Source organism: Strongylocentrotus purpuratus, unplaced genomic scaffold (assembly GCF_000002235.5).
Source record: "Strongylocentrotus purpuratus isolate Spur 01 unplaced genomic scaffold, Spur_5.0 spur5_scaffold_11, whole genome shotgun sequence".
Classification (NCBI taxonomy): domain Eukaryota; kingdom Metazoa; phylum Echinodermata; class Echinoidea; order Camarodonta; family Strongylocentrotidae; genus Strongylocentrotus; species Strongylocentrotus purpuratus.
Genome location: NW_022145596.1, coordinates 20634476 through 20657895, shown reverse-complemented (window position 1 = coordinate 20657895; position 23420 = coordinate 20634476). Strand labels below are relative to the sequence as shown.

General features: G+C 35.6%; 1 protein-coding gene across 1 annotated transcript; it reads left to right on the top strand.

The window, feature by feature from the left end:
- Positions 1 to 295: 295 nt before the first annotated feature.
- LOC105436552 lies at positions 296 to 20654 on the top strand. The gene is made up of 4 exons (XM_030980183.1): positions 296 to 466; positions 5267 to 5425; positions 6096 to 6263; positions 19223 to 20654. Exons 1-4 carry the CDS (start codon positions 296 to 298, stop codon positions 19355 to 19357), a joined length of 633 nt encoding a protein of 210 aa, XP_030836043.1. The 3' UTR covers positions 19358 to 20654.
- The last annotated feature ends 2766 nt before the right edge of the window (positions 20655 to 23420 follow it).

Genomic DNA, 23420 nt, shown 5'->3' with positions numbered 1-23420 from the left:
ACTTTCTTATTAGTTATCCGATTTTGCTCAAACTTTTTTTGATTGGTTTGTCTGATTCTTTTGGTTCTATTGAAAGTAAGTTATTTTTGGAGTGGACTTGGGCTTTAAGTGCGTTCTTTTTCTCATACAAAAATTGAATTTGAAAATAAAATCTATTCAATACTTTTTCTTCAGAATATTATTATCATTACAACTATATAATTATTGTAATGTCTATGAAATATCAGAATACAGTCAGAAACTCGTAAATAAAACATGCATGTATAGATGTGCTGCTGAAATATATCCATTAACAATGAAGGTCCAGATCATCAAGCTTGATGGTCCCCAGTATCCCACACCAGCCACATCACATCACCTAGCCGAAGCACTGTGTTCAATGCCAAACCTGACTGACCTGACACTTGGAAGGAATCTTCATGAGGAGTTCTACACCACATTGACAGCAAAAGCACCAACCATACAGGTGTGTTTTTTCTAATGGAAATTACATGGTGTCATTGATCGACAGAAACGGCATTAATAGTAATATGGTGCACAGGCATATATGTTTTTTTTCTTCTTCCAAACAACCTTTTATAAAGGCCATTCACTTAGTATATTTGGACCATCATGAAGCATGAAATAACAGCAAATTACTCATAAACTGATTCTCTTGATTTTCAAGTGTGTATTGACACTGTTTGGCTCAAAACTCAATAACCAAGCTTTTTCAAGTTTGATTAAAAGTAAAAATAAGTCATTTAGTTTTTGTAGAGCCAAGTTTAATAAAGGCTTGAAATTTTCAAACTGAACCATAGCAACTATTAACCTCCTGGCTAAGAGGTCTAGTGCACATGAAATCCAGAGTTAGGAATACCTTAATACATTAATATTAAATGGTATTATTAAAGGATAAGTCCACTCGAAAAATAACTTACTTTCAATAAAAGCAGAAAAATCAGACAAACCAATCAAAAAAAGTTTGAGCAAAATCGGATAACTAATAAGAAAGTTATGAATTTTTGAAAAAGTATGTAAAACTATGGAACAATGATATTCACAACACAATTTGACAAGATGGTTATCATTTTGTGACGTCATGTCCTCACAATTTATCAATTGCTTTACATAGTTTAATCCCATTTATTTCCCTTTTTTATCCCCCAAAACTTGATTTCGCCATACCTTTGCCCAGGTTATATGATTTGTATCATATTGCGTGCATGACATTTCCCAAAAACTTTTATGAATTTTGAAGAATTGATACTATTTTCTGAATATTATATTTCATAATTATTGATTTTTATATAAATAGTTTATCAAAAATCAATTTTTTCATGATTTAACTGGACCAAAATTACTCTTTATTTGTGCATCCACACAAACACATATTACTAACAATCTAACCTGGATGCTGGTGTGAAGAAATAAGATTCTTAGGGTGAAAATAGAAAATTTATAATATCAATATACAGAAAATAATTAGTGGATAGTGAGGACCATACGTCACAGACTCATTAGTGAGTTGCCAATTTGTCTAGTGATTTTCAAAGTATTTCATGTCATTAAACATTCATAAATTTCTTATTAGTTATCCGATTTTGCTCAAACTTTTTTTGATTGGTTTGTCTGATTTTTCTGGTTCTATTGAAAGAAAGTTATTTTTGGAGTGGACTTGGGCTTTCATTTCGGTCTTTGTACGAGTAGGAGCGATCAATGCAACAGGTTGGAAGACCTATAAAAATACATACAGAATTTACAAAAAATTACTCTCACTAAATCATCCTCTCCGTAGAAACTTTAGTGTGTCCTTTTTCTTAATAGACAAGAATTGAATTTGAGCATAAAATCTAGTCAATAATTTTGTGTGTGAATGTTATTATGAATAAAATTACTGGTATGTAATAAATGGAATTTAAATGAAATGTAAGAAAACAGTCATAAATTAGTTAAATAAAACATGTGCATGTATAGATGTGCTGCTTAACTATATCCACAAACGCTGCAGGTCCAGACTCTTAAGCTTGATGTTGTCAAGTGTCCCACACCAGCCTCATCACATGAACTTGCAGAAGCACTGTGTTCTATGCCAAACCTGACTGACCTGACACTTGGATGTATTCTCAATCAGGAGTTCTACTCTACATTGAAAGCAAAGGCATCATCCATACAGGTGTGTGTGTCCTAATGTTAATGTCATGGAGGGTCATTTATCGATAGAAACAGCAGTTATATTTAGTTGTCCAGATGTATATATATATATATATATATGTTTGTTTTTTCCAAACACCCTTTTTTTAAAGGCCATTCACTTGGTATATATGAACAGTCATGAACCATGGCGTTGTGGCGTGCGCCTGTAATCCAGCTAACAGTGGAAGTTACAAACTGATTCAGCCAAGGACGCAGCTTCGAAACTGAGTTGCGTCTTTCGGATGGTGACGTTTAAAGGTCGGTCCCCAGATGTAAATAATCATATCTGATTGATACATGTCTGTAAAAACACATTACACACACACATGGAATAAAGCAAATCACACATGTACTGAATCAGTTGATATGCAAGTGTGTTTAAGATTGACATTGGTTGGCTCAAAAATCAATAACCTACCTTTTTCAAGTTTGATTGACAGTAAAAAATAAGTCATATAGTTTTTTTTGAGCCAATTTTGTCAAAGGCTTGAAATTACCAAAATGAACCATAGCAACTAACCTCATGACTAAAAGGTCTTGTGCACATGAAAAACAGAGTTAGGAATACCGTACTACATTAAAAGCAAATGTATAATCAGGGATATTATTGTATCACCCGGCATGGGTACTTTGGATTCAGTAGCGTTATGCCGCATCATATTCTTGTGTGCGCTCTAACCGCCACATTCCTTGACGGGTTTCTTTCAAATTTTGTATGGAGGTGTATCTTGGTATAATCTCGACACCTATAACTTTTGGTGACGCTGCCCCCAGTGTTCCGTCTTCTATAGGGTAAAAGGCCATATTTTTGTGGATGGTTTTTGTGCGCTCTATAGGCCACATTTCTCAAGGGATTTTCGTTTAAATTTTAAACGAAGGTGTATCTTGGTATAATCTACAAGCTTTCATATTTTGGTGATGTTCCCTTGGGTGTTCCGTCTTTTATAGGGTCAAAGGTGATATTCTGATAGGTGACTTGTGTGCACTCTAATGTTCAGTCTAACTGCATCATTCCTTGACGGATTTATTAAAAAATTTGTATGGAGGTGTAACTTGGTATAATCTACACACCTATAACTTTTGGTGATGCTGCCCCCAGTGTTCCGTCTTCTATAGGTTAAAAGGCCATATTTTTTGGAATGGTTTGTGTGTGCTCTATAGGCCATATTTTTCAAGAGATTTTGTTCAAATTGTTAACAAAGGTGTATCTTGGTATAATCTACAAGCCCATAGCTTTCGGTGATGCTGCCTTCAGTGTTCCGACTTGTATAGGGTCAAAGGTCATATTTTGTTAGATGTCTTCGTGGCACTCTAGTTTGCGGTCTAACTGCATCATTCCCTAACTGATTTTCATCAAATTTTGTATGGAGGTGTATCTTCTTTATGGTCAAAAGGTCATATTTTGGTGGGTGTCCAGTGTGCGCTCTGCATGTCATATTTCATGACGGATTTCTCTCAAATTTTGTATAGAGAATTAAAAATTTATCTTGGTACAATCTACACTTTTGGGCAATGCTGCCCTCATTATTCCGTCTTTTATATGGTCAAAGGTCATATATGTCTTGTATTCGCTCTCACTGCCATATTTCTTGACAGATTTCTTTCAAATGTTGTATGGAGGTGTGTCTTAGTAGAATCTACACATATTTGGTGTTTGTGATGCTGCCACCTGTGTTCTGTCTGTTATAGGGTCAAAGGTCATATTTTGGTGGCTGTCTTTTGTGCGCTCTAACTGCTGCATTTCTTGACAGATTTCTTTCAAATTTTCCACAGAGATGCATTATACTCTAATATACACACATGGTGATGCTGCTCCTAGTCTGGACAATAGTCTGAGCTACTAGTGGCGATCTCTACATCATCCTTTTGTTTCAGGTAGGGTAGAGGGGATTTTTGTCCCTCCTTCAAACATAAGGATGATACAAAAACACTGCCACTGCCGGGGGATACATTCGCATTGCGCGGCAATACAGATTGCGATATTTCTAGTTACTTTCAGGATTTGTAGGAGTAGGACTTATCAACGCAAACAGGTTGGAAAACCTATAGAAAATATATATAGAATTTACAAAAAATCGCTCACACGTAACCTTCCTCTCCATAGAAACTGTAGTGTGTCTTTTTTCTCAATACCGGTAGACAAGAATTGAATTTGAGAATAAAACCTATTCAATACTTTTGTGTTTGAATGTTATTATGAATAAAACTATGTAATTAATAGAATTTGTATGAAATATAAGAATACAGTCAGAAATTAGTAAATAAAACATATGCATGTATAGATGTGCTGCTTAAAGAGAAGGTTGGGGTCTGGGAAGAGGTGAAAAATATATAATTTGTGAGGATTATCGTCGTTATTATGCAAGTGTGGAAGAACATTAGATAAAAAATGTTCCCTGAAAAGGATGACTCTTCAAATGCCTTATTATTCAAAATATGGCATGTAATAGCATACAAATCAGGACAGATTTTTATACCACATGTTTATGTAGTCCCATGGCACTGAATGGCCGCCTTTTTTTTCCAGCAGCATATTGCAAAGGTAGTCCACCTAGAAATTGTGCAGAGAGGTCCCCGGAGAACATGTTGAGACCAAACGACCTTTCACAACACGCCATGCCTCAAAACCCCCAAATTGGAGTTTTGCCCCCTAGCTGGCCTACCAATACTAATATTTTACATGATCAACCTTTTCTAATCGATTCCACACTGTTTCTTTCATGATGCGATCGCATGACCAGACCTGAACTTTATCTCTAACTGTATTCACAATCAATGCGCGTCCTGGGCAGTGTTTCACAAAGATTCTATAAAGTCGAACTTAATTATAAGTTGGACTTTAAAATTATGGAGGACCATTTGTAGGCTTAAAATAAAATATAGCAAATATTCAAGTATTTTAGACTTTTCATAAATTCCACATCAAGAACATCAAATCTCCCATCAAAATTGAAAATATGAATGATTTGAATCAACATTTTATGGCTTTTAATATTACAAAATATTTTCAGAGGTGCTAACGGCTTTCCATAATTGTTAAGTCCAACTTAGAGATATGTTCAACTAAGGATCTTTGTGAAACACCCCCCAGATTCTCAAGTTTGATGTTGTCAAGGGTCCCACACCAGCCTCATTACATGACCTTGCAGAAGCACTGTGTTCTATGCCAAACCTGACTGACCTGACACTCGGAAGTATTCTCAATAAGGAGTTCTGCTCTACATTGAAAGCAAAGGCATCATCCATACAGGTTTGTGTGTCCTAATGTAAATGTCATGGAGGGTCATTTATTGACAGAAACGCCAGTGATTCACTTGGTATATTTGAACAGTCATGAAACGTGGAATAAAATTAAATTACACATGTACTGATTCAGATGATATTCAAGTGTGTATAAGATTGACATTGTTTTGATAAAACAAATCAAAAACCAACCTTTTTCAAGTTTGAAAGTAAAAGAAAGTCATACATTTTTTAGAGCCAATTTTAATAAAGGCTTGAAAATACCAAAATGAACCATAGCAACTAACCTCCTGTCTAAGAGGTCTTGTGCACATGAAATCCAGAGTTAGGAATACTGAAAAACATTAATAGCAAATGTATATTCATGGGTTTATTGATTTCAGGATTTGTATGCAAACTGGCTAGAAGACCTATACTAAAACATATATAATTTACAAAAAAATCACTCTCACTAAATCATCCTCTCCATAGAAACTTTAGTATGTCATTTTTCTTAATTGACAATAATTGAATTTGAGAATGAAATCTATTCAATACTGTTTTGTGTGAATGTTATTATAAATAAACCTATGTAATTAATGAAATTTGTATGAAATATAAGAATACAGCCAGAAAGTAGTAAATAAAACATATCTATGTAAAGATGTGCTGCTTAACTTTATTCACAAACAATGAAGGTCCAGATCCTCAAGCTTGATGTTCCCCAGTGTCCCACACCAGCCTCATCACATGACCTTGCAGAAGCACTGTGTTCTATGCCAAACCTGACTGACATGACACTTGAAGGTATTAACATCAGTGAGGAGTTCTACTCTACATTGAAAGTAAAGGCATCATCCATACAGGTAAGTGTGTCCTTATGTAAATGAAATGGAGGGTCATTGATTGACAAAAAAGTAGTAATAGTTACATGGTGCTCATGTATATATGTTATTTCTTTGTTAGTTTTTGAAAAAGAGACAACCAAAAAACCAATATATCTATTGATCCCATAAATAAATATAAATATTAATATAAATATAAATGTTCCCATTTATATGCTTAAATTTCATCTTAGCAGCAAATATGTTTGAACATACACTGTTGGCGATAATGGTGGAATAATTATTTTTACCCCAATTGATGGAATGGTTTTGACCATGATTTATTCCTAATAGATCTAAATAATAGTGCCGTAAATCACCGTGTATAAGGCGCATCTGTGTATAAGGCGCACCCCTATTTTGGGGTTGTTGTTTTGTTGCCGAAAACCAACGCGGGGAAGGACCTTCATTTAACATCGAGGTGCAGTTAAAGGCGCTGATTTGTGCTTGTAAACTTGTCACAAATAATAGTAACAATGTCGTTTTTTGAAGAATGTGTAAGATCATTAATGTAAATTGAAAAAAATAGAGTACCTAGGTCCTAGGATAGAACCTTGTGGTACACCATTTGTTATATAAAAATAAATGAACCATAGCAACTAACCTCCTGTCTAAGAGGTCTTGTGCACATGAAATCCAGAGTTAGGAATACTGAAAAACATTAATAGCAAATGTATATTCATGGGTTTATTGATTTCAGGATTTGTATGCAAACTGGCTAGAAGACCTATACAAAAACATATATAATTTACAAAAAAATCACTCTCACTAAATCATCCTCTCCATAGAAACTTTAGTATGTCATTTTTCTTAATTGACAATAATTGAATTTGAGAATAAAATCTATTCAATACTGTTTTGTGTGAATGTTATTATAAATAAACCTATGTAATTAATGAAATTTGTATGAAATATAAGAATACAGCCAGAAAGTAGTAAATAAAACATATCTATGTAAAGATGTGCTGCTTAACTTTATTCACAAACAATGAAGGTCCAGATCCTCAAGCTTGATGTTCCCCAGGGTCCCACACCAGCCTCATCACATGACCTTGCAGAAGCACTGTGTTCTATGCCAAACCTGACTGACCTGACACTTATATCAAAAGGTATTAACATCAGTGAGGAGTTCTACTCTACATTGAAAGTAAAGGCATCATCCATACAGGTAAGTGTGTCCTAATGTAAATGAAATGGAGGGTCATTGATTGACAAAAAAGTAGTAATAGGTACATGGTGCTCATGTATATATGTTATTTCTTTGTTAGTTTTTGAAAAAGAGACAACCAAAAAACCAATATATCTATTGATCCCATAAATAAATATAAATATAAATATGAATATAGATATAAATGTTCCCATTTATATACTTAGATTTCATCTTAGCAGCAAATACATTTGAACATACACTGTTGGCGATAATGGTGGAATAATTATTTTTACCCCAATTGATGGAATGGTTTTGACCATTATTTCTTCCTAATAGATCTAAATAATAGTACCGTAAATCACCGTGTATAAGGCGCACCTGTGTATAAGGCGCACCCCTATTTTGGGGTTGTTGTTTTGTTGCCGAAAACCAACGCGGGGAAGGACCTTCATTTAACATCGAGGTGCAGTTAAAGGCGCTGATTTGTGCTTGTAAACTTGTCACAAATAATAGTAACAATGTTGTTTTTTGAAGAATGTGTAAGATCATTAATGTAAATTGAAAACAATAGAGTACCTAGGTCCTAGGATAGAACCTTGTGGTACACCATTAGTTATATATAAAAAATTGAGGAATTATTATTATAAACTTCATATTGAGATCTACTTTCAAACCAAGATGACAGACAAATTTTAGTGTTGTTGTAGTTTCCGAGTGGTGAGTCAACACACTGGTTACCGTACCTGTGTATAAGGCGCACCCCCGACTCATGAAAGACCACCATTATTGGTGATAATGAGTCACCCTGTCTAAATATCAGAAACAAATGAATAGCTAAATAAATATCATTCACAACTCTATCTGAGATCAAAATGAGAAAAACAACAACTACTAAAAAATTATTGTAAACAGATACATAACTTGGACTAGGAATTCAATAGTTGTCCAAGAAATGTCACATAAATAGTGATATTTGAGGAGTTATTAGGTACATTGAAAAAAAAATCTGAATCAGTCTATTAAATGCGAGGTTCTTACAGTTGATCTTGATTTTAAAAAAAAAGCTTTGTTGCCTTTATTCAGATTTTCATATACAAAATTATAAAGAGGAACATAATTTTTCTTAAAGTAAAAACATAATACATCGTAAAGTATCAAACATAATATAGTACATATTCAATGGAGTATACAGATTGTGATAAATCTCTATAATTTGGAAGAAAAAAAAAGAAGATTTTTCACTATATAAAAAAGTAAAAGGTCACAGTAATACTTCATATTAATATTTTCGGATACAACATTATAAAAAGGATCGTTTTTTAACAGTATAAACATATCTTCTATGCAAATTAATTAGTTCAATATAAATCAAGCAATCTATATTAAGAACTTCTTATATAAACAAAAAGTGAAAGGTGAAGGTGAAGGTGCTGCTTCATAACCCATAACAATCCAATTTGTTATATTTACATAGAATGACATCAAACATTTTTCACTCCTAGATTTTATTATTATTATGAGGCTCTTATATCAGTGAAGATCTGTAACTATACTATTGTAATTATTTTTAAAAAACATTACAAAAAGCAAATAACGATAATAGATAAGTGTCAGGATCAATGAGAAAGTGAGGGAGTGAGCAGGAATTAAATATTTATATATATATATATATATATATAAATATTTTTAATAAAGGCATTTTGAGCACCTCACTGACTGGGGGGGGGGGGGGGGGGGGGGGGGGGGCTTCTAACCCCCCCCCCCCCCCCCCCCCCCATGATCTCGGCCGTCGAAAGTCCGATGAACGCGAAAATGTGCATGTATGTAGATATTTACATAAGGAACAAGATGGTATAATTAGTTTTTTCCTAATTTGCAAATTTTTGTCGTTATAGCCTAAATAATTATGCAAAATGCCAACTTTATGCATTTTACAGAAAACTCTACATATTTGTCTGTAGACTTGTGAAGAATCTTAAAAATGTATTGAATAAATCTTGCTTTCATCTCAAATTCATGAGGTTTCATTATTTTCATATTTGAAAATGCACAGGTTAATTTGCATAAATTATGAATACGCAAATTACGCATTCATGAATATCAAATCTGGAAATTTATAGGGAACTAGAATCATTACAAAAATTGTCAAACTCCACTTTTTGAATGTTGAAACTCATTATTCATTTGCAACTTCTTTTCTAACACAAAATAGTAATTTTGATGTAATTAATAATGATGATTTATGTAAATTTGATGCAATTTTTAAATATTTATTTTCTTATGTATTTTATTGTTTTTTATTTCTTATTATATTTATTGTTTTATTTCTAATGTATTCTTCTGTTCTGGAATACATCAAGTTACATTGAGAAACATATAAAAGGAATTTGATATCAATTCATATCTCCCACTTAGGAAGAAATACATCTACACCTGTATTCACATTTCTGCTTGTAGATGAATATATGCAATTATAGCACTTTTTGATGACCTGCGCATACTACCTGCGCATACTACTGTAGTTATAAGATACGTCAAGCGCTACTGCGGAAGAGAGAGGTACTGCTCATAGTACACTTGCGGGTGATGACGGATCAGGATCAAAGCCTCTTGTAGGAAGTTCTTTTCTTGAAGGTCCCATGATGGAAAGGAACAGCACCCCTCTAAGGAAACCAATCAATGTAGCCACGGGGAACAAGCGTGGTATGTCAGATGGGAAGGTGGAAATGGTGGAGAAGGAGATGGCTATAAATGATATTAAAGTTTTGGGAATATCTGAATCATGGTGGCTTGGACAAGGCACATTTACATCAGACAAAGAAAATACAATCATCAGGGAAAGAAAGTGGAAGGAAGCGAGGGGGTGTGGGATTCATCATAGAGAAGGCTACAGCTAAATGTGTCTTTGGATACAACCCGATCAACGAGAGAATTATGACTGTGAGATTACAAGGGCATCCTATGAATATCTCCATAATTCAGGTATATGCACCAACAGCAGATGCACCAGTGGAAGAAATCATTGATTTCTATGAGATGGTACAAGATGTCGTAGACAGCATTCCTAGGAAAGATTTCCTCATAATATTGGGTGAATTGGAATTCCAAGATTGGTAAAACAAGGGGAAAATCTGAGTAAATTGGCAATTATGGTCTTGGCATCAGAAAAGAAAGAGGAGATCGACTGGAAGAATTTTGTGTAGCAAACAGCTTCATCATTGGTAACACGTGGTTTGAGCATCATTCCAGAAGACCGTGGATGTGGATGAGTCTGGGAGACAGAGCCAGAAACCAGATAGACTACATCTAGTCAAGAAGAGGTGGCGGACTTCACTACAGAACGTCAAGACAAGACCAGGTGCTGACTGTGGCAGCGATCATCAGCTGCTTGTGGCTAAACTGAAATTAAGACTGAAATCTAAGAAATGTGATTCAGCTCCCACAAGGTATGATGTTGAAAACATCCCTTCTCAATTCTCAGTGGAAGTGAAGAACAATATTGAGCTGCTGTTGAGAAACGATGAAGCAGAGCAAACACCAAATGAGCTGTGGGAAGACATGAAAGAAACAGTTGAAAATGCAGCAAAGAATCACATCCCAAAGAAAAGGAAGCGGAAACAACCATGGATCTCAAATCAGACTTTCGACATTGCTGATGACAGAAAGAGTGCAAAAGCAAAACGCAATAGAGGAGAAGGGACGAGACTTAATAAGGCGGTTACAAGTAGTGTGAAGGAGGACAAAAGGAAATACATCGAGGGGAAGTGTGAAGACCTAGAGCGTCACAAGAACAACCCCAAGGCAGCATTTGCAATTGTGAAAGAAATCACAAAGAAAACTAGATTTGTAATACTTGTTTGGAACAAGTATAGGTGGGCTAGTCCAACTAAAAGTTGAGACAAAATGAATGGCTTATTTGAGATAGCTAATTGTCTCAGCTACAACATACTTGAAGTTCAGCATAAACGAAGCTAAAACGACGGAGATATTGCTCGCGAAAGACGGGAATGTAGAATCCATTTTTTGAGAAAAAATCATGTCCCATAGAGAATACACGCAAAATGTGAAAAAATGACATGCCTCCTTTAATCGCAAATATACGCCATGATGCCTTTATCAAAATGTAAAATCGTGGGTATTGCATTTGAAGACAATCGTCTCAGCTAGAACATATCAAAATTGTGAAGAAAATCGATCAATTTTACAAAGATACAATCAATTTTCCAAAAATATGCTGACGTCATAATATGCAAATTGAAATTTTGAGTTCGGAGGCCATTATGATGACGTCATGAGTTAATTGAGGGTCAAATGAGACATGAAATCATATCTCCGATTCATACTCTATCAAAATATGAAAAAAAATTGGGGTCACCTTGCATTCTAAAGAGCTACTATGGATTTTGATTAGGCATGTTTTTGCCCATATATGCTATGTATTACAAGAGTTCGCACGCACGGAAATTTATGTTTAACGGTCGATCATTCCGTCATTAATAGTCATAAAGAGATAAACATGGTATCAATTTGTTTGTAAAAATATGGCGATTCTATGTTGTGCAATAGTTTTACGCGCGAAAACGCGCACGCATGTGCGCGATTTTTTATAAAATGCTTAGAATGGCCTAAAACGTATGCAAAATTATTTTGAGACTATTTTGAGCATTTTAAAATTTTGCGCGCGGACGTACGCGCACGCGCGCTTTTTTTGACCTGAAATTGACCAGACGGATATTGACCTTGATCATGATAAATATGAATGAGAAATATCTTTTGGTTATGAAGATATGATCATCTGTTGATTTTCCGAAAATTTTACAAAATGGCGCCTAGATGACGTCATCAGTGAAGGTCAATGTTAAAAACGTTATTGTGCTTTGTACATATGCCTATAAATAATTGTGCCAAATTGCAAGGCTTTTGATTAAGCCATTTTCAAGTAATCGTGCTTACAAAAAAGTGGTTCGAAATAGGAAAAATAAATAAATAAAGGCAATTCTAACGAAATTATGAGGTGGTCTGTACGTTATACAGCCCACCTGATAAATAAATAAATAAAGGCAATTCTTACGAAATTATAAGGTGGTCTGTACGTTATACAGCCCACCTGATAATCCCAAGACTGGATGTAATTAATGATGAAAATGGCAAAACACTGACGGAGAATGAAGGCATCAAGGAAAGATGGGTGCAGTATAGTACCAAGCTGTTTGCTGCACAGGAACAAGTTGACACTCAGTGGGAGGAAAGTGATGAAATGAAGCCCCCTCCATTCAGATCAAAAGTGGAGCTTGCAATGAAACAACTGAATGATGGCAAGTCCCCCGGCTTTGACAACTTGACTTCCGAGATGTGGAAGGCTACAGGGGAAGAAGGTACTGACCTGATGTGGCGTCTCTGTTGCAATATCTGGGATAGTAGGGAGTGGCCTAAGGACTGGTGTAGAGCTGTTTTAATACTATTGCCAAAGAAGGGAGATCTGAAAGAATGTGTAAATCACAGAACGATCAGCTTGATTTGTCATGCAAGCAAAATACTTCTGAAGGTGATTAGCAGAAAAATGAAAATCAAACTGCAAGCCGAGATCTCAGATGAGCAAGCAGGGTTCCGTGAAGGTAGAGGGACAAGAAAACAGCATTCAAAACAAAATAGAGAAATGCAGAGAACACAAACATCCCCTCTATTTGTGCTTTATAGATTATAGCAAAGCATTTGACTGTGTGAGCCACTCTCAATTGTGGAATACAATGGCAAAGATGGGGTTCCCAATTCACATCACCGAACTGATCAAAAACCTCTATCATGACCAAGAAGCAACAGTGAGAACCAGTAACGGCAATACTAAGTGGTTTGGAATTGGCAGGGGAGCACGCCAAGGCTGCATACTGTCTCCTAACCTTTTTAATATTTACTCTAAGGACATTATGAAAAATGCTCTGGAAGGATTCAATGGGGGAGTTAAGTTTGGAGGTAAAAAGATCACAAACCTAAGGTATGCTGATGACACCACACTCATTTGTAGCAGCAGAGAAGAGTTGATTGATTTGTTGAATCGCATCAAATAGGCAAGTGAAGAGAAAGACCTTCTAAACACCAAAAAGACAAAAGTGGGGGGGGGGGGGGGGGGTGGGGCACACAAAAAAGGGCACCAACAAAGGGAAATCTTAAAGTGAAACATATAATCTTTTAGACATTGGTATATACCCCTACATTGTGATTACATTATCAAGGATGATTTCAATATTTGTTTCACTTTATACACCATACAAGATATTGCTTAAGCATCATGTTTTGCAGTTTGATGTGATGGTCTGAAAAAAATATTTGCAAGCAAGCGAAATGTCAAAGTACAAAGAGTAATTATCAGAGGTGAAAATGGGGCATTTCTTACACTCTCAAAAAGAGGCACTCACCAGGTATGAAAAAAGGTCAGTCATGAAAATAGGAAATAGGCATTTGTCGACGGAAAAGGGGCCCCCATCAGATTTTGATGGGGGCATTTATAGGAGGTGAAAAGGGGCATTTATGCAAAGGGATAGGTCCCTTATCAGAAATGAAAAGAGGCACATATCATTGTTAAAAGGTAAAGGCACTTATCTGAATAAAAAGGGGGCAAATAAAGGAATATGTGCATTAGTTGAAAGAAAATGGGCACCAATCAGATTTTAAAGGGGTATTTATCGGAGGTTAAGGGGGCACCTGAAAAGGGTCATTTACCAGAGAAGGGGCACTTATTAGAAAGGAAAAGGGGCATTGATTGAAAGAAAATGGGCACCGATCAGATTTTAAAGGGGCATTTATCGGAGGATAAGGGGGCACTTATCTGAAGTGAAAAGGAGTAACTTTTCGTACCTATAAAGGGTCATTAACCAGAGAAGGGGCACTTATGAGAAGGGGAATAGGCTCCTCTTTAATGAGGCACTTATCATTAGGAAAAGCGGCACTTATTAGAAAGGAAAAGGGGCACATGTGAAAATATAAGATGCGCTTATCTGAGTTAAAATGGGGGTAGTTATCAAAAGGGGAAGGGGCACTTATTACAAAGCAAAAGGGGCACCTTTCAGCTTTGAATAGGGCAATTATCAGTGGGTGAAGGGGGTACTAATCAAAATTGAAAAGAGGCACTTCTCGTACCTGAAAAGGAGCACTTACTAGAGATTAAAAAGGGCATTTATGAGAATGGAAAATCGACATTTATTGCAAAAAAAAGGAACTTGTCGAAGGAAAAGGGGCACGCGTCAAAATAAAAGGGGCACTTATCAGGGTTGAAAAGGGGAAGAGGTACTTTTACAAATTAATAGGGGCACTTTTTAATGTAAAAGGGGCACTATTCCTATGTAAAAAAGGGCACTTCTTACAAAGTTAAAGGGGCACTTTTCGGGTGCTTGAAAAATTGGGGGCACGGTGGAGCTGTAGACACCAAGCTAGCTGGATGCCTACATCCTTCGGCTACATTTGATAGTTTATCGTAAGCAATTTTCTACTTTTACAAAGTGAATTTTCAGTTGACCCCCCCAAATAAAATTCAAACGTAGTTTATTTCTAATTCGATACCAGTGATATAAAAATGTTGCTGAAATGACATGATTTCCGCATGTTTTATTTGATTTGATTTGATTTGATTTTCTTCTGCATTCATGTAAGTTTACAGTTTTTCGATAACAATAATATAAAATACAATAAGTATTTTTCTAACAATAAATCATAAATTAGCAAATAAATATATATATATATATATATATATATATATATAAACTGTTATTTTCAAAAATGAAATGATAAATTACCACAAATACTAAATTCCGCCAAACATTGTAACACATAACATTATTTGCGGAAGGAGAACTGTCGTTGTAAGCATATTGCTTGATAAAACGACTGCCCCAGACAAACTCATGAAATATATTAACACATTTATTAAGCAGAAACGGATAGGTAATTGAAAATACAAATTTCGATGATGGTGATGCAGATGAGGATGATGATGATAATGAAGATGATGATGATAATGATGATGATGACGATGTTGATAATGATTCGAATGAAAGAAGAGATGACATGATAAAGAATGAAGAGTGGACACAGAAATTCTCCCTTGAGTATTCTGAAAATAACATAGTTTTAACTTTGGCCTTAAATGAGTAGAGGGAGCAACATGATTTAATAGATTCTGGGAGAGAGTTCCAAAGGTCAGGACCATGATGTCTTATGGATCTGTGGGCAATAAGTAATTTCAGATTTACTATAATATTTAAATACTTAAACATGATCAGTAAACTTTGTGGCGAATTTATGTCGAATACTGTTAGGGTCTTCAGTTTGTAAAATATTGGACTTGTGTAAGATAAATATGGTGAACCAGTACATATAGGAAGTGCTTTCTTTTGAAATAAATAAATAGAGTTGATTTTGGTTTTGGCGCTGGTTACTTACTGCCCATTATGCCTCCTGGCACATAGGGCAGCAACAAAAGTCTTCCACTCCTTCCGATCCTGGGCCAGTCTTTGGATTGTATCCCATATGTGTGGTTCAGGTCTTTAATCTCCCCTTCCACAGTTCTTCGTCAAGTGGTTTTAGGACGTCCCCTCTTTCTTTTGCCTTCTGGTGTCCAGTGGAGGGCTGTTCGTGTGATGTCATCTCTGTTCTTTCTCATTACATGCCCGATCCATCTCCACCTTCTTCTCGTGATGATGTTCTCCATGCTGTCTTGATGGCATTGGACATACAGTGTTTCATTTGAAATGGTGTTTGGCCAGAAAATGCGGCATATTCTTCTAAGACTCTTTGTGTGGAAGACTGATAGCTTACTGAGGTCGTTTTTTGTCATTCTCCAACATTCAGAGCCGTACAGGAGAGTGGAAAGGACACAGCTCTGGTACAATTTTAGCTTGGTCTTGGTGCTGTACTGCTGTGATCTCCATATATTATTGAGCATTCTGAGTGCATTTCTGGCTTTATTCAGACGGTTCTGAATGTCTTTGCGCCTCCATCGTGCCTGACAGTGCTGCCCAGGTAAGATCATCTGCAAAGTCGAGGTCCTCAAGAGTAGAAAAGAGGGTCCATCTTATGCCTCTTTTTTGGTCTTCAGTTGCCTGTCTCATCACCTAGTCTATGGCGATATTGAAGAGCAGTGCCGACATGACACACCCTTGTCTAACTCCAGTCTTCACTTGGAACTTATGGTTACTGTTTCCAACTCTGCATGTGAAATTGGTGTAAAAGCTCTTAATTACAAGAACTAGCTGCTCTGGTATCCCATATTTGCATAGTATTTTCCAAAAGCTGTCTCGGTGGATGCTATCGAATGCTTTTTCAAAGTCAACAAAATTAATATAAAGTTTCCTCTGCCATTCTGTGCATTGCTCTATGATGTTACGAAGTGCAAATATCTGGTCAGTGCACCCTTTTCTCTTCCGAAAACCTGCCTGTTCCCTTCTGAGATTTCGGTCAACAGCATCTATGCTACGTTAATAATTTTCTTTGCCAATATTTTGCTTGGTATTGACAATAGAGTGATGCCACGCCAGTTATTGCAGTTTTTTGGGATCCCTTCTTTGGTAATTTTACGATAACTCCCTCAGACCAATCGCCGGGAACTGCCTTCCTTTCCCATATAGCTGTGAAGAGTGGCAAAAGAATTTTTGCTGCTAATTCTGGGTCCGCCTTAAAAAATTTTGCGTTGAGATTGTCAGAGCCAGGGGCTTTACCATTTTTTAGTGATTTAATTGCAGCTATTACTTCTTCTTTAGTTGGTGGTATGCTGATGACATCCAAGTCAACCTCTGCCTCTTGTATGTCAGCCTCTACTGTCGGTGGTGGTCTATTCAATACCTCGTTTAAGTGCTCGGCCCATCTAGCTTCCTGTTCTGCTTCTGTTGTAAGAAGCCTCCCCTGTTTGTCTTCAATAGGTGAATTTGTGGTTCCTCTATACTTGCCACTGATTATTTGAGTAATTTTATATACATTTCCTTGTTCTCCTTTATTGGCTGCTTCCTCTGCCTGATTTGCAAGGTCTTCAACAAAGGCATGTTTGTCTGCTCTTATCTTCGTCTTTACCGCCTTGTTTGCCTCTCGGTACTGAAGCTTATACCTTTCTTTCAGTCTGACTGATTTTGCTTCCATGGCTTGTTTCTTCGCTTCCCTCCGTTTATTTATTGCTTGCCAAGTTTTATCAGTTATCCACTCTTTCTTTTCCTTCTTTTTGACTCCTATACATGATTCACTAGTTTTCAAGTAGGCTGTCTTAACCTGTTCCCAGTTGGTGTTGACGTCATCTGTGGCAGCATCCATATTTGGTTGATTGTCATTTTCTAGTTCCGCTAATATCTGAAATCTATTCTTAAGCTGCAATACGAAAGAGCTCTTCACTCTAGGATCTCGCAACTTGTCAACATCGAGTCGTTGTTGTCCTGCCTTCCTAGTACCGGTTTTCCTGATTTTTACTTTGACTACTGGCGCTGGAGGCCCATACTAAATTGCAATATATTGTATACGGTAATATCAATGAATTATAAAGCAAAACAAGCGTATAACATGGGATTAATTTCTTCATTTTATATAATAAACCAACATTCCTAGAAATAGAAGTAGTGATATGACGTATATGTCCATTCCAGTTTAGATTTTCATCGATAATGACACTAAAAAATGTTGTTGTTCTCTTTCTTTCGAGAGGGACATTATATATAATTATGCCAGAGGCGGCACTCCCGGTTGGGGGCACTGTGCTCCCACTTTTTCAGGTACTTCCCAAAAGCCCATTTTTACATAGATCAAGTGCCTTTTTTCTCTTCTAATAACTGTCTTTTTCCTCTCTTTTTATTTCTGATGAGTACGTCTTTTCAGGTGCGAGAAATTCCCCTTTTCACCTCTAATATTTTTGCCCTTTTTATTTTGACTCGTACCCCTTTCCTTTTTAATTAGTGTACTTTTTCTTTCTTAATAAGAACCCCCTTCCCTTTATCTTAAATGCCCCTTTTCACATCTGATAAGTGCCCCTATTAAAATCTGACAGGTGCCCTCTTCCTTCAACAGATTCCCCATTTCCATTCTCACAAGTGCCTGTTGAGTGTCCCTATTCATGTGCAAGAAGTGCCATTTTCACCTATGATAATTGCCTTTTTTACTTAGACACAAGCAACTTTTCTTTTCTAATAACTGTCCTTTTCCCTTTTGATAAGTGCCTACCTTTTCTTTCTCCATAACATGCACCCCTAATTCAAGGTGATTTAGAGCCCTTTTTCTTTAATTTTTCCTTAAGGTCGCTTGCTACGCTCGCTCCCATTTATAGATGCTATAGTTACTTATGAAAGAACTTTTCACTCTCTCTTCATTAGATTGTGATTAATACTCATCAGAGTGTTTTTTTTCCCTTCTTTTTAAGATGAAATTCTTTGCACTGGGACCTCACAAATCTTAACATTTTTGTTCGCTCGCTCGATAATTCAGACCATTGCACTAAACTGCACAGTATGTTGCTTAATCAAGCAGTATCTTGTTCCACGTAAAGAAATTTAAAAATATCGATATCATCCCTGGTAGTGTAATCGCAACCATGACGATGTAGGGGTATATACCTCTGTTTTTATAATGTTTCCCTTTGTAGGTGCCCCACTGCCCATTTTGTTGTTGTTGCCCCGGCCCCCCCCCCCCTATTTTGGAAGACGCTCCACCGCCCCTGCATTATTCTACTTGGTGGTGATACAGATTTTGTTCCAACCCCCAAATTTCTTTGCTCATTACGCCACTGAATACAAGATTTTATAAGCAATGTTGCTGTTATATGTTACAGGGTTGTTTTCCTCAGATCAGGAAGGGAAACTTCAGGTTCAATGCCGTTGCTCAAAATGACTTGGACTCATTTCTGCACGCCGTCACATTGCAATCGCCCCGACGTTTGGACAGGAAAGTACAGAAAGGGTATTAAAAAAAAAAATCAGAGAACAGCATGTAGAATTTTCATGAGTAGTGCTATATAAAAACAATTTAAAGAGCCTTTAATGTAATTCGAAAAAAATATACAATGCTGATCATTACCCCAGCAATTTACGATTTCTCGTCTGTCAGAAATAAATAATCAGCAAAAGTTTGATTGAATGAATTCCCTGTTGTAAACGTGGATTCAACCTTCAATCTGTAGATTATTTTGTGTTCTTGATATATCTTTTTGACTGTAGTCTCTTCTATTTTTTCTTCTTTATTGTTCACTGATCAAATTTTTCTCGAGACTGCACATTCAATGATACCAATAGTAGCTGATTTTTATTTCTAATCTTTCAAACAGATAATAAGAAAAATATCTGTTTCCTTTATACGTCCCACAGTACTGCCTACTTGAACTCAATTGACACTTTTGTACTTGAACCTGTCTCCGACAACCTATCCGACTGGGACGACTCAAGTGACTCAGACGGCTCAATTGACTCAGAATGGCTCGGCTAACTCGGGCAACAAGAATGACTCGGCCGACTTGGACGGCTTTAGATGACTCGGATGTATCGGCCAACTCATTTTGTATGTGTCTTAAATATGCGGATTTGAGGTCATTTTTTACATGGCTATGATCATGCATTATGCCTGTGTTTAGAAGGTGACAACACCGGGGACTAGAAGTTATAATGATAATAACAGTTGCTTGTGATATAGTGCACACCCCTGTCAAGCCATGACGCTCCTGGTGCTCAAACTATTAACCTGGTCGTAGGCGGCCGTCAAATATGTAACACTTTGGCATAACAGGTGCCCATTTATACCTGGGTGGAGAGTGGCAAATGTGGATTAATGCCTTGTCAAGAACGCTATTGCATTACAAAGTTTATTCATTGTATGTACCAAGTATATGTGTACTGTAGACCTTTACCATTTTGTTTTAGGTGGTTTGTATGCAATGTATGAAATACCACTCAACTTTCACAGAGTGAGTTATGAGCTAAAATATATAATATTTCAAATAATCTTATCAAAATGTCGTTGTATAATTATGTCAATATCAATGCACAATTATTTCAATACCAACGCACATGTTCAATAAAAATATAATTAAGTACAATCATTAAATTAACTTGTGAATTTGTTATCACAAATTACCCAGATGTTGAGAATTATATTGTTCTAGTTATCTTGTCAATGAAATTGATAGAACTCAATATGATAGTTGAGAACTCGCTTGGTCTGGTAAGGGTGTATGAATAAAGGCCTGAGCTATCAGTGTTACATTTTGTTGGACATTTATAGTTGTTTGCAAATTTAAAACTAAATGTACATCCAGTTTTAGATTTCCTGGATTTTCTTCACATCATTCCAGTGTACATGTAAATATGCTGCTGTAATTTTAAGATAGGGACTACATGTCTCTTTTGTCATTCTAACATACTTGAGTTATCAGTGTAATATTTAATTGTACATGGATTATTGTTTGTACATAATTAACTACATCCATCAGTACTACATGATACATTCAGTTGAGGAAATATTGTCAGGATTTTCTTTACATCATTCCAGTGTAAATGTAAATATACCTCTATAATTTCAAGATACTTGCCTATTTTCTCAAATGCACATAATAATAATAATAATAATAATAATAATAATAATAATAATAATAATAATACGAAAAATTTATATAGCGCTTGTGACATAAAAGTTTCAAAGCGCTGTACACAAATCAAATTTACTTCAAGAAAAATCAATATTACTAATGGAACTAACATTACTCAAACTACCAAGAAAACAAATTATTACATGCTTGAGTTATCAGTGTAACATTCGGTTGGACGTGGATTACTGATTGTAAATTTAGAACTTCATCCAGTTCTAGAGGAAATATTTTTCAAGATTTTCTTTACATCCTCGTCAAGCATTGCTTATGATTGTACTCTCCTGTACTTTTTTCCGCAGAGGGTTCAAATAATACTTTAAATTTATTATAAAGATATTGACTGACAGAAGGTGTAATATAACATTCTTATATTTTCCCAAGTGGTTATATTTTCCTGAGGGAAAATAGAACTCCCTTCAGGTCCGAAGAATGAATGTTACATCCCCACTACCAGTCAATATCTGTTATATTAAATAGCCTAGGTTTTAACATTTATTGTGGGGGGGGGGGGGGGTCAAATTTGGGAAACAAAATCGAGAAAGAAAAAATTACGAAAATAACATTTCGAGGGAAGAAAAAAAAATTGGAGAAAATAAAACCGAGCAACAAAATGCATACAGTCCTCAAGAGGGCGACATGCATTGATTAGTAAATATATTAATTTCACCAGCTGGTCAGTATAGCCATCGAAAGTGACCGGCCACGAAAATATAACATTTACGATCCTCGCAACCGATATCACGTGACGAGCTCTGAACCAATCACATCTCGGTATCTGTCTGAGCTATCTAATATAATAATATGTTATAAAAATATTAAGTTTCTTTATTATATGTATACATGTAAATAATATTTTGACTTGAAGTTATTATTGTTTGTATATTTTGTATAATACCTACCTTTACATGTTCTTTGTTATTCAGTTATTGTATTTGGAAAATGTAGTAATCAAATCAAATTAAAATATAGCTCCAGTGTACATTCATTCATTCGTTCATTCATTCATTCATTTCGGTTTATTGTGTCAAAATTCCATGTTAAAACAGTCGGGAGACTGATACAAACAAAGATTAGAAAAAATATACTACTATAATTGTACGATACATGTTTATTCTAATTGTACCTTGTACGTGCATGGAGTTCAATAATGTTGATGATACATATTCCAGGTCTTTCTTTGCATTATTAGATTATGATAAAGCATTGTTAAGATACATGTATATTTTTAACTCGTACATGTTTGCCATAATTGCCTTGTAAATGATGTTTATATTTTAGTAAGCTTGCATTCCTGATTGGCTTATAACATACATACATGCATGCATGTACACACTATTCTTTTGAGCTTTCCGTTTACTTGCCTTTTGATCACCATCCGCCTCTGATTAAGTGATGTCATTTTTATAATCCACTCTGATTTTCAAAATAGACAATGGCATTTCTTAGATCTGTGAGTTTATTCTGAATTATGTCATACAAAAGGTTATACTAGGCTGGTCTTTGTAAGTATATTAGATGATCATGAATTACTGAAATGAAGTTTGCAGTGCCTGAGATATTTCAACATTTTGATGTAAAAAAGGAGACAAAAGAATATGTAAGTTGTAATTTGATGATGGTGTATTTGGTACTGAGTATCCTATTAGCTGAAACGGTGTCACGTAGTACTCAACATTTTGTTATATTTGCAGGAATGTGCAATATAACAACCTTATTTTGCACGTCATGACGCATGCTAAAGAGAATTACATTGCACACTTCTCTCGCGTACCCATTGTTTGCATTGTCCCAGCTATGTGCACATGCTGCAACTAAAGACAGTCTGAAAGTAATCGAGAGGGACTGACTCCAAAGGTTTGCAAATACCCACAATTTTGAAATAACAAATATTACATATACGTTTCATTGTTCAGTATAATGTGTACTCACCTCCAAATTCATAAAAGTCAGGGTACTGATAATGGAGCAACAAGAGTGGCAATGTGCCAGACATGAGCACCATACAAGACTCCTCTGTTATTATTTGTTATCATCTAATGAAAAATTTAAATGTGTGTGTTCATCTACATATCAGAAAACACCTACATCTATTTGATTTTTGAATTCATAGTAAATTTGCTTCATATTTAATGCAATTACTTTATGCTGATAAATGTTTCAAATATTTCAAAGTCTCGCCTGTGGTGTTTTTTCTTCAAAGCAGCATATTTCGAATTCTTTATGTTTTTTTGATCCAGCAATTGACATCTTGGCAGAATATAGTTCTAATAATTATAATAATAACTATAAGAATTAATGATAATTGATAACAATAACTTACTTGATACTTGTCTTGTTTCATACGTGTCTAAGGTTTTTGAATTTTGTTTATACTTCGTAAACAACATAATGA

Coding starts and splice junctions, on each gene's coding strand:
- LOC105436552 (XM_030980183.1), top strand. CDS start 296: ATGAAGGTCCAGATCATCAAGCTTGATGGTCCCCAGTATCCCACACCA. Junction 5,426..6,095: donor CAAAGGCATCATCCATACAG/GTTTGTGTGTCC, acceptor CAAACAATGAAG/GTCCAGATCCTCAAGCTTGA. Junction 6,264..19,222: donor TAAAGGCATCATCCATACAG/GTAAGTGTGTCC, acceptor TATATGTTACAG/GGTTGTTTTCCTCAGATCAG.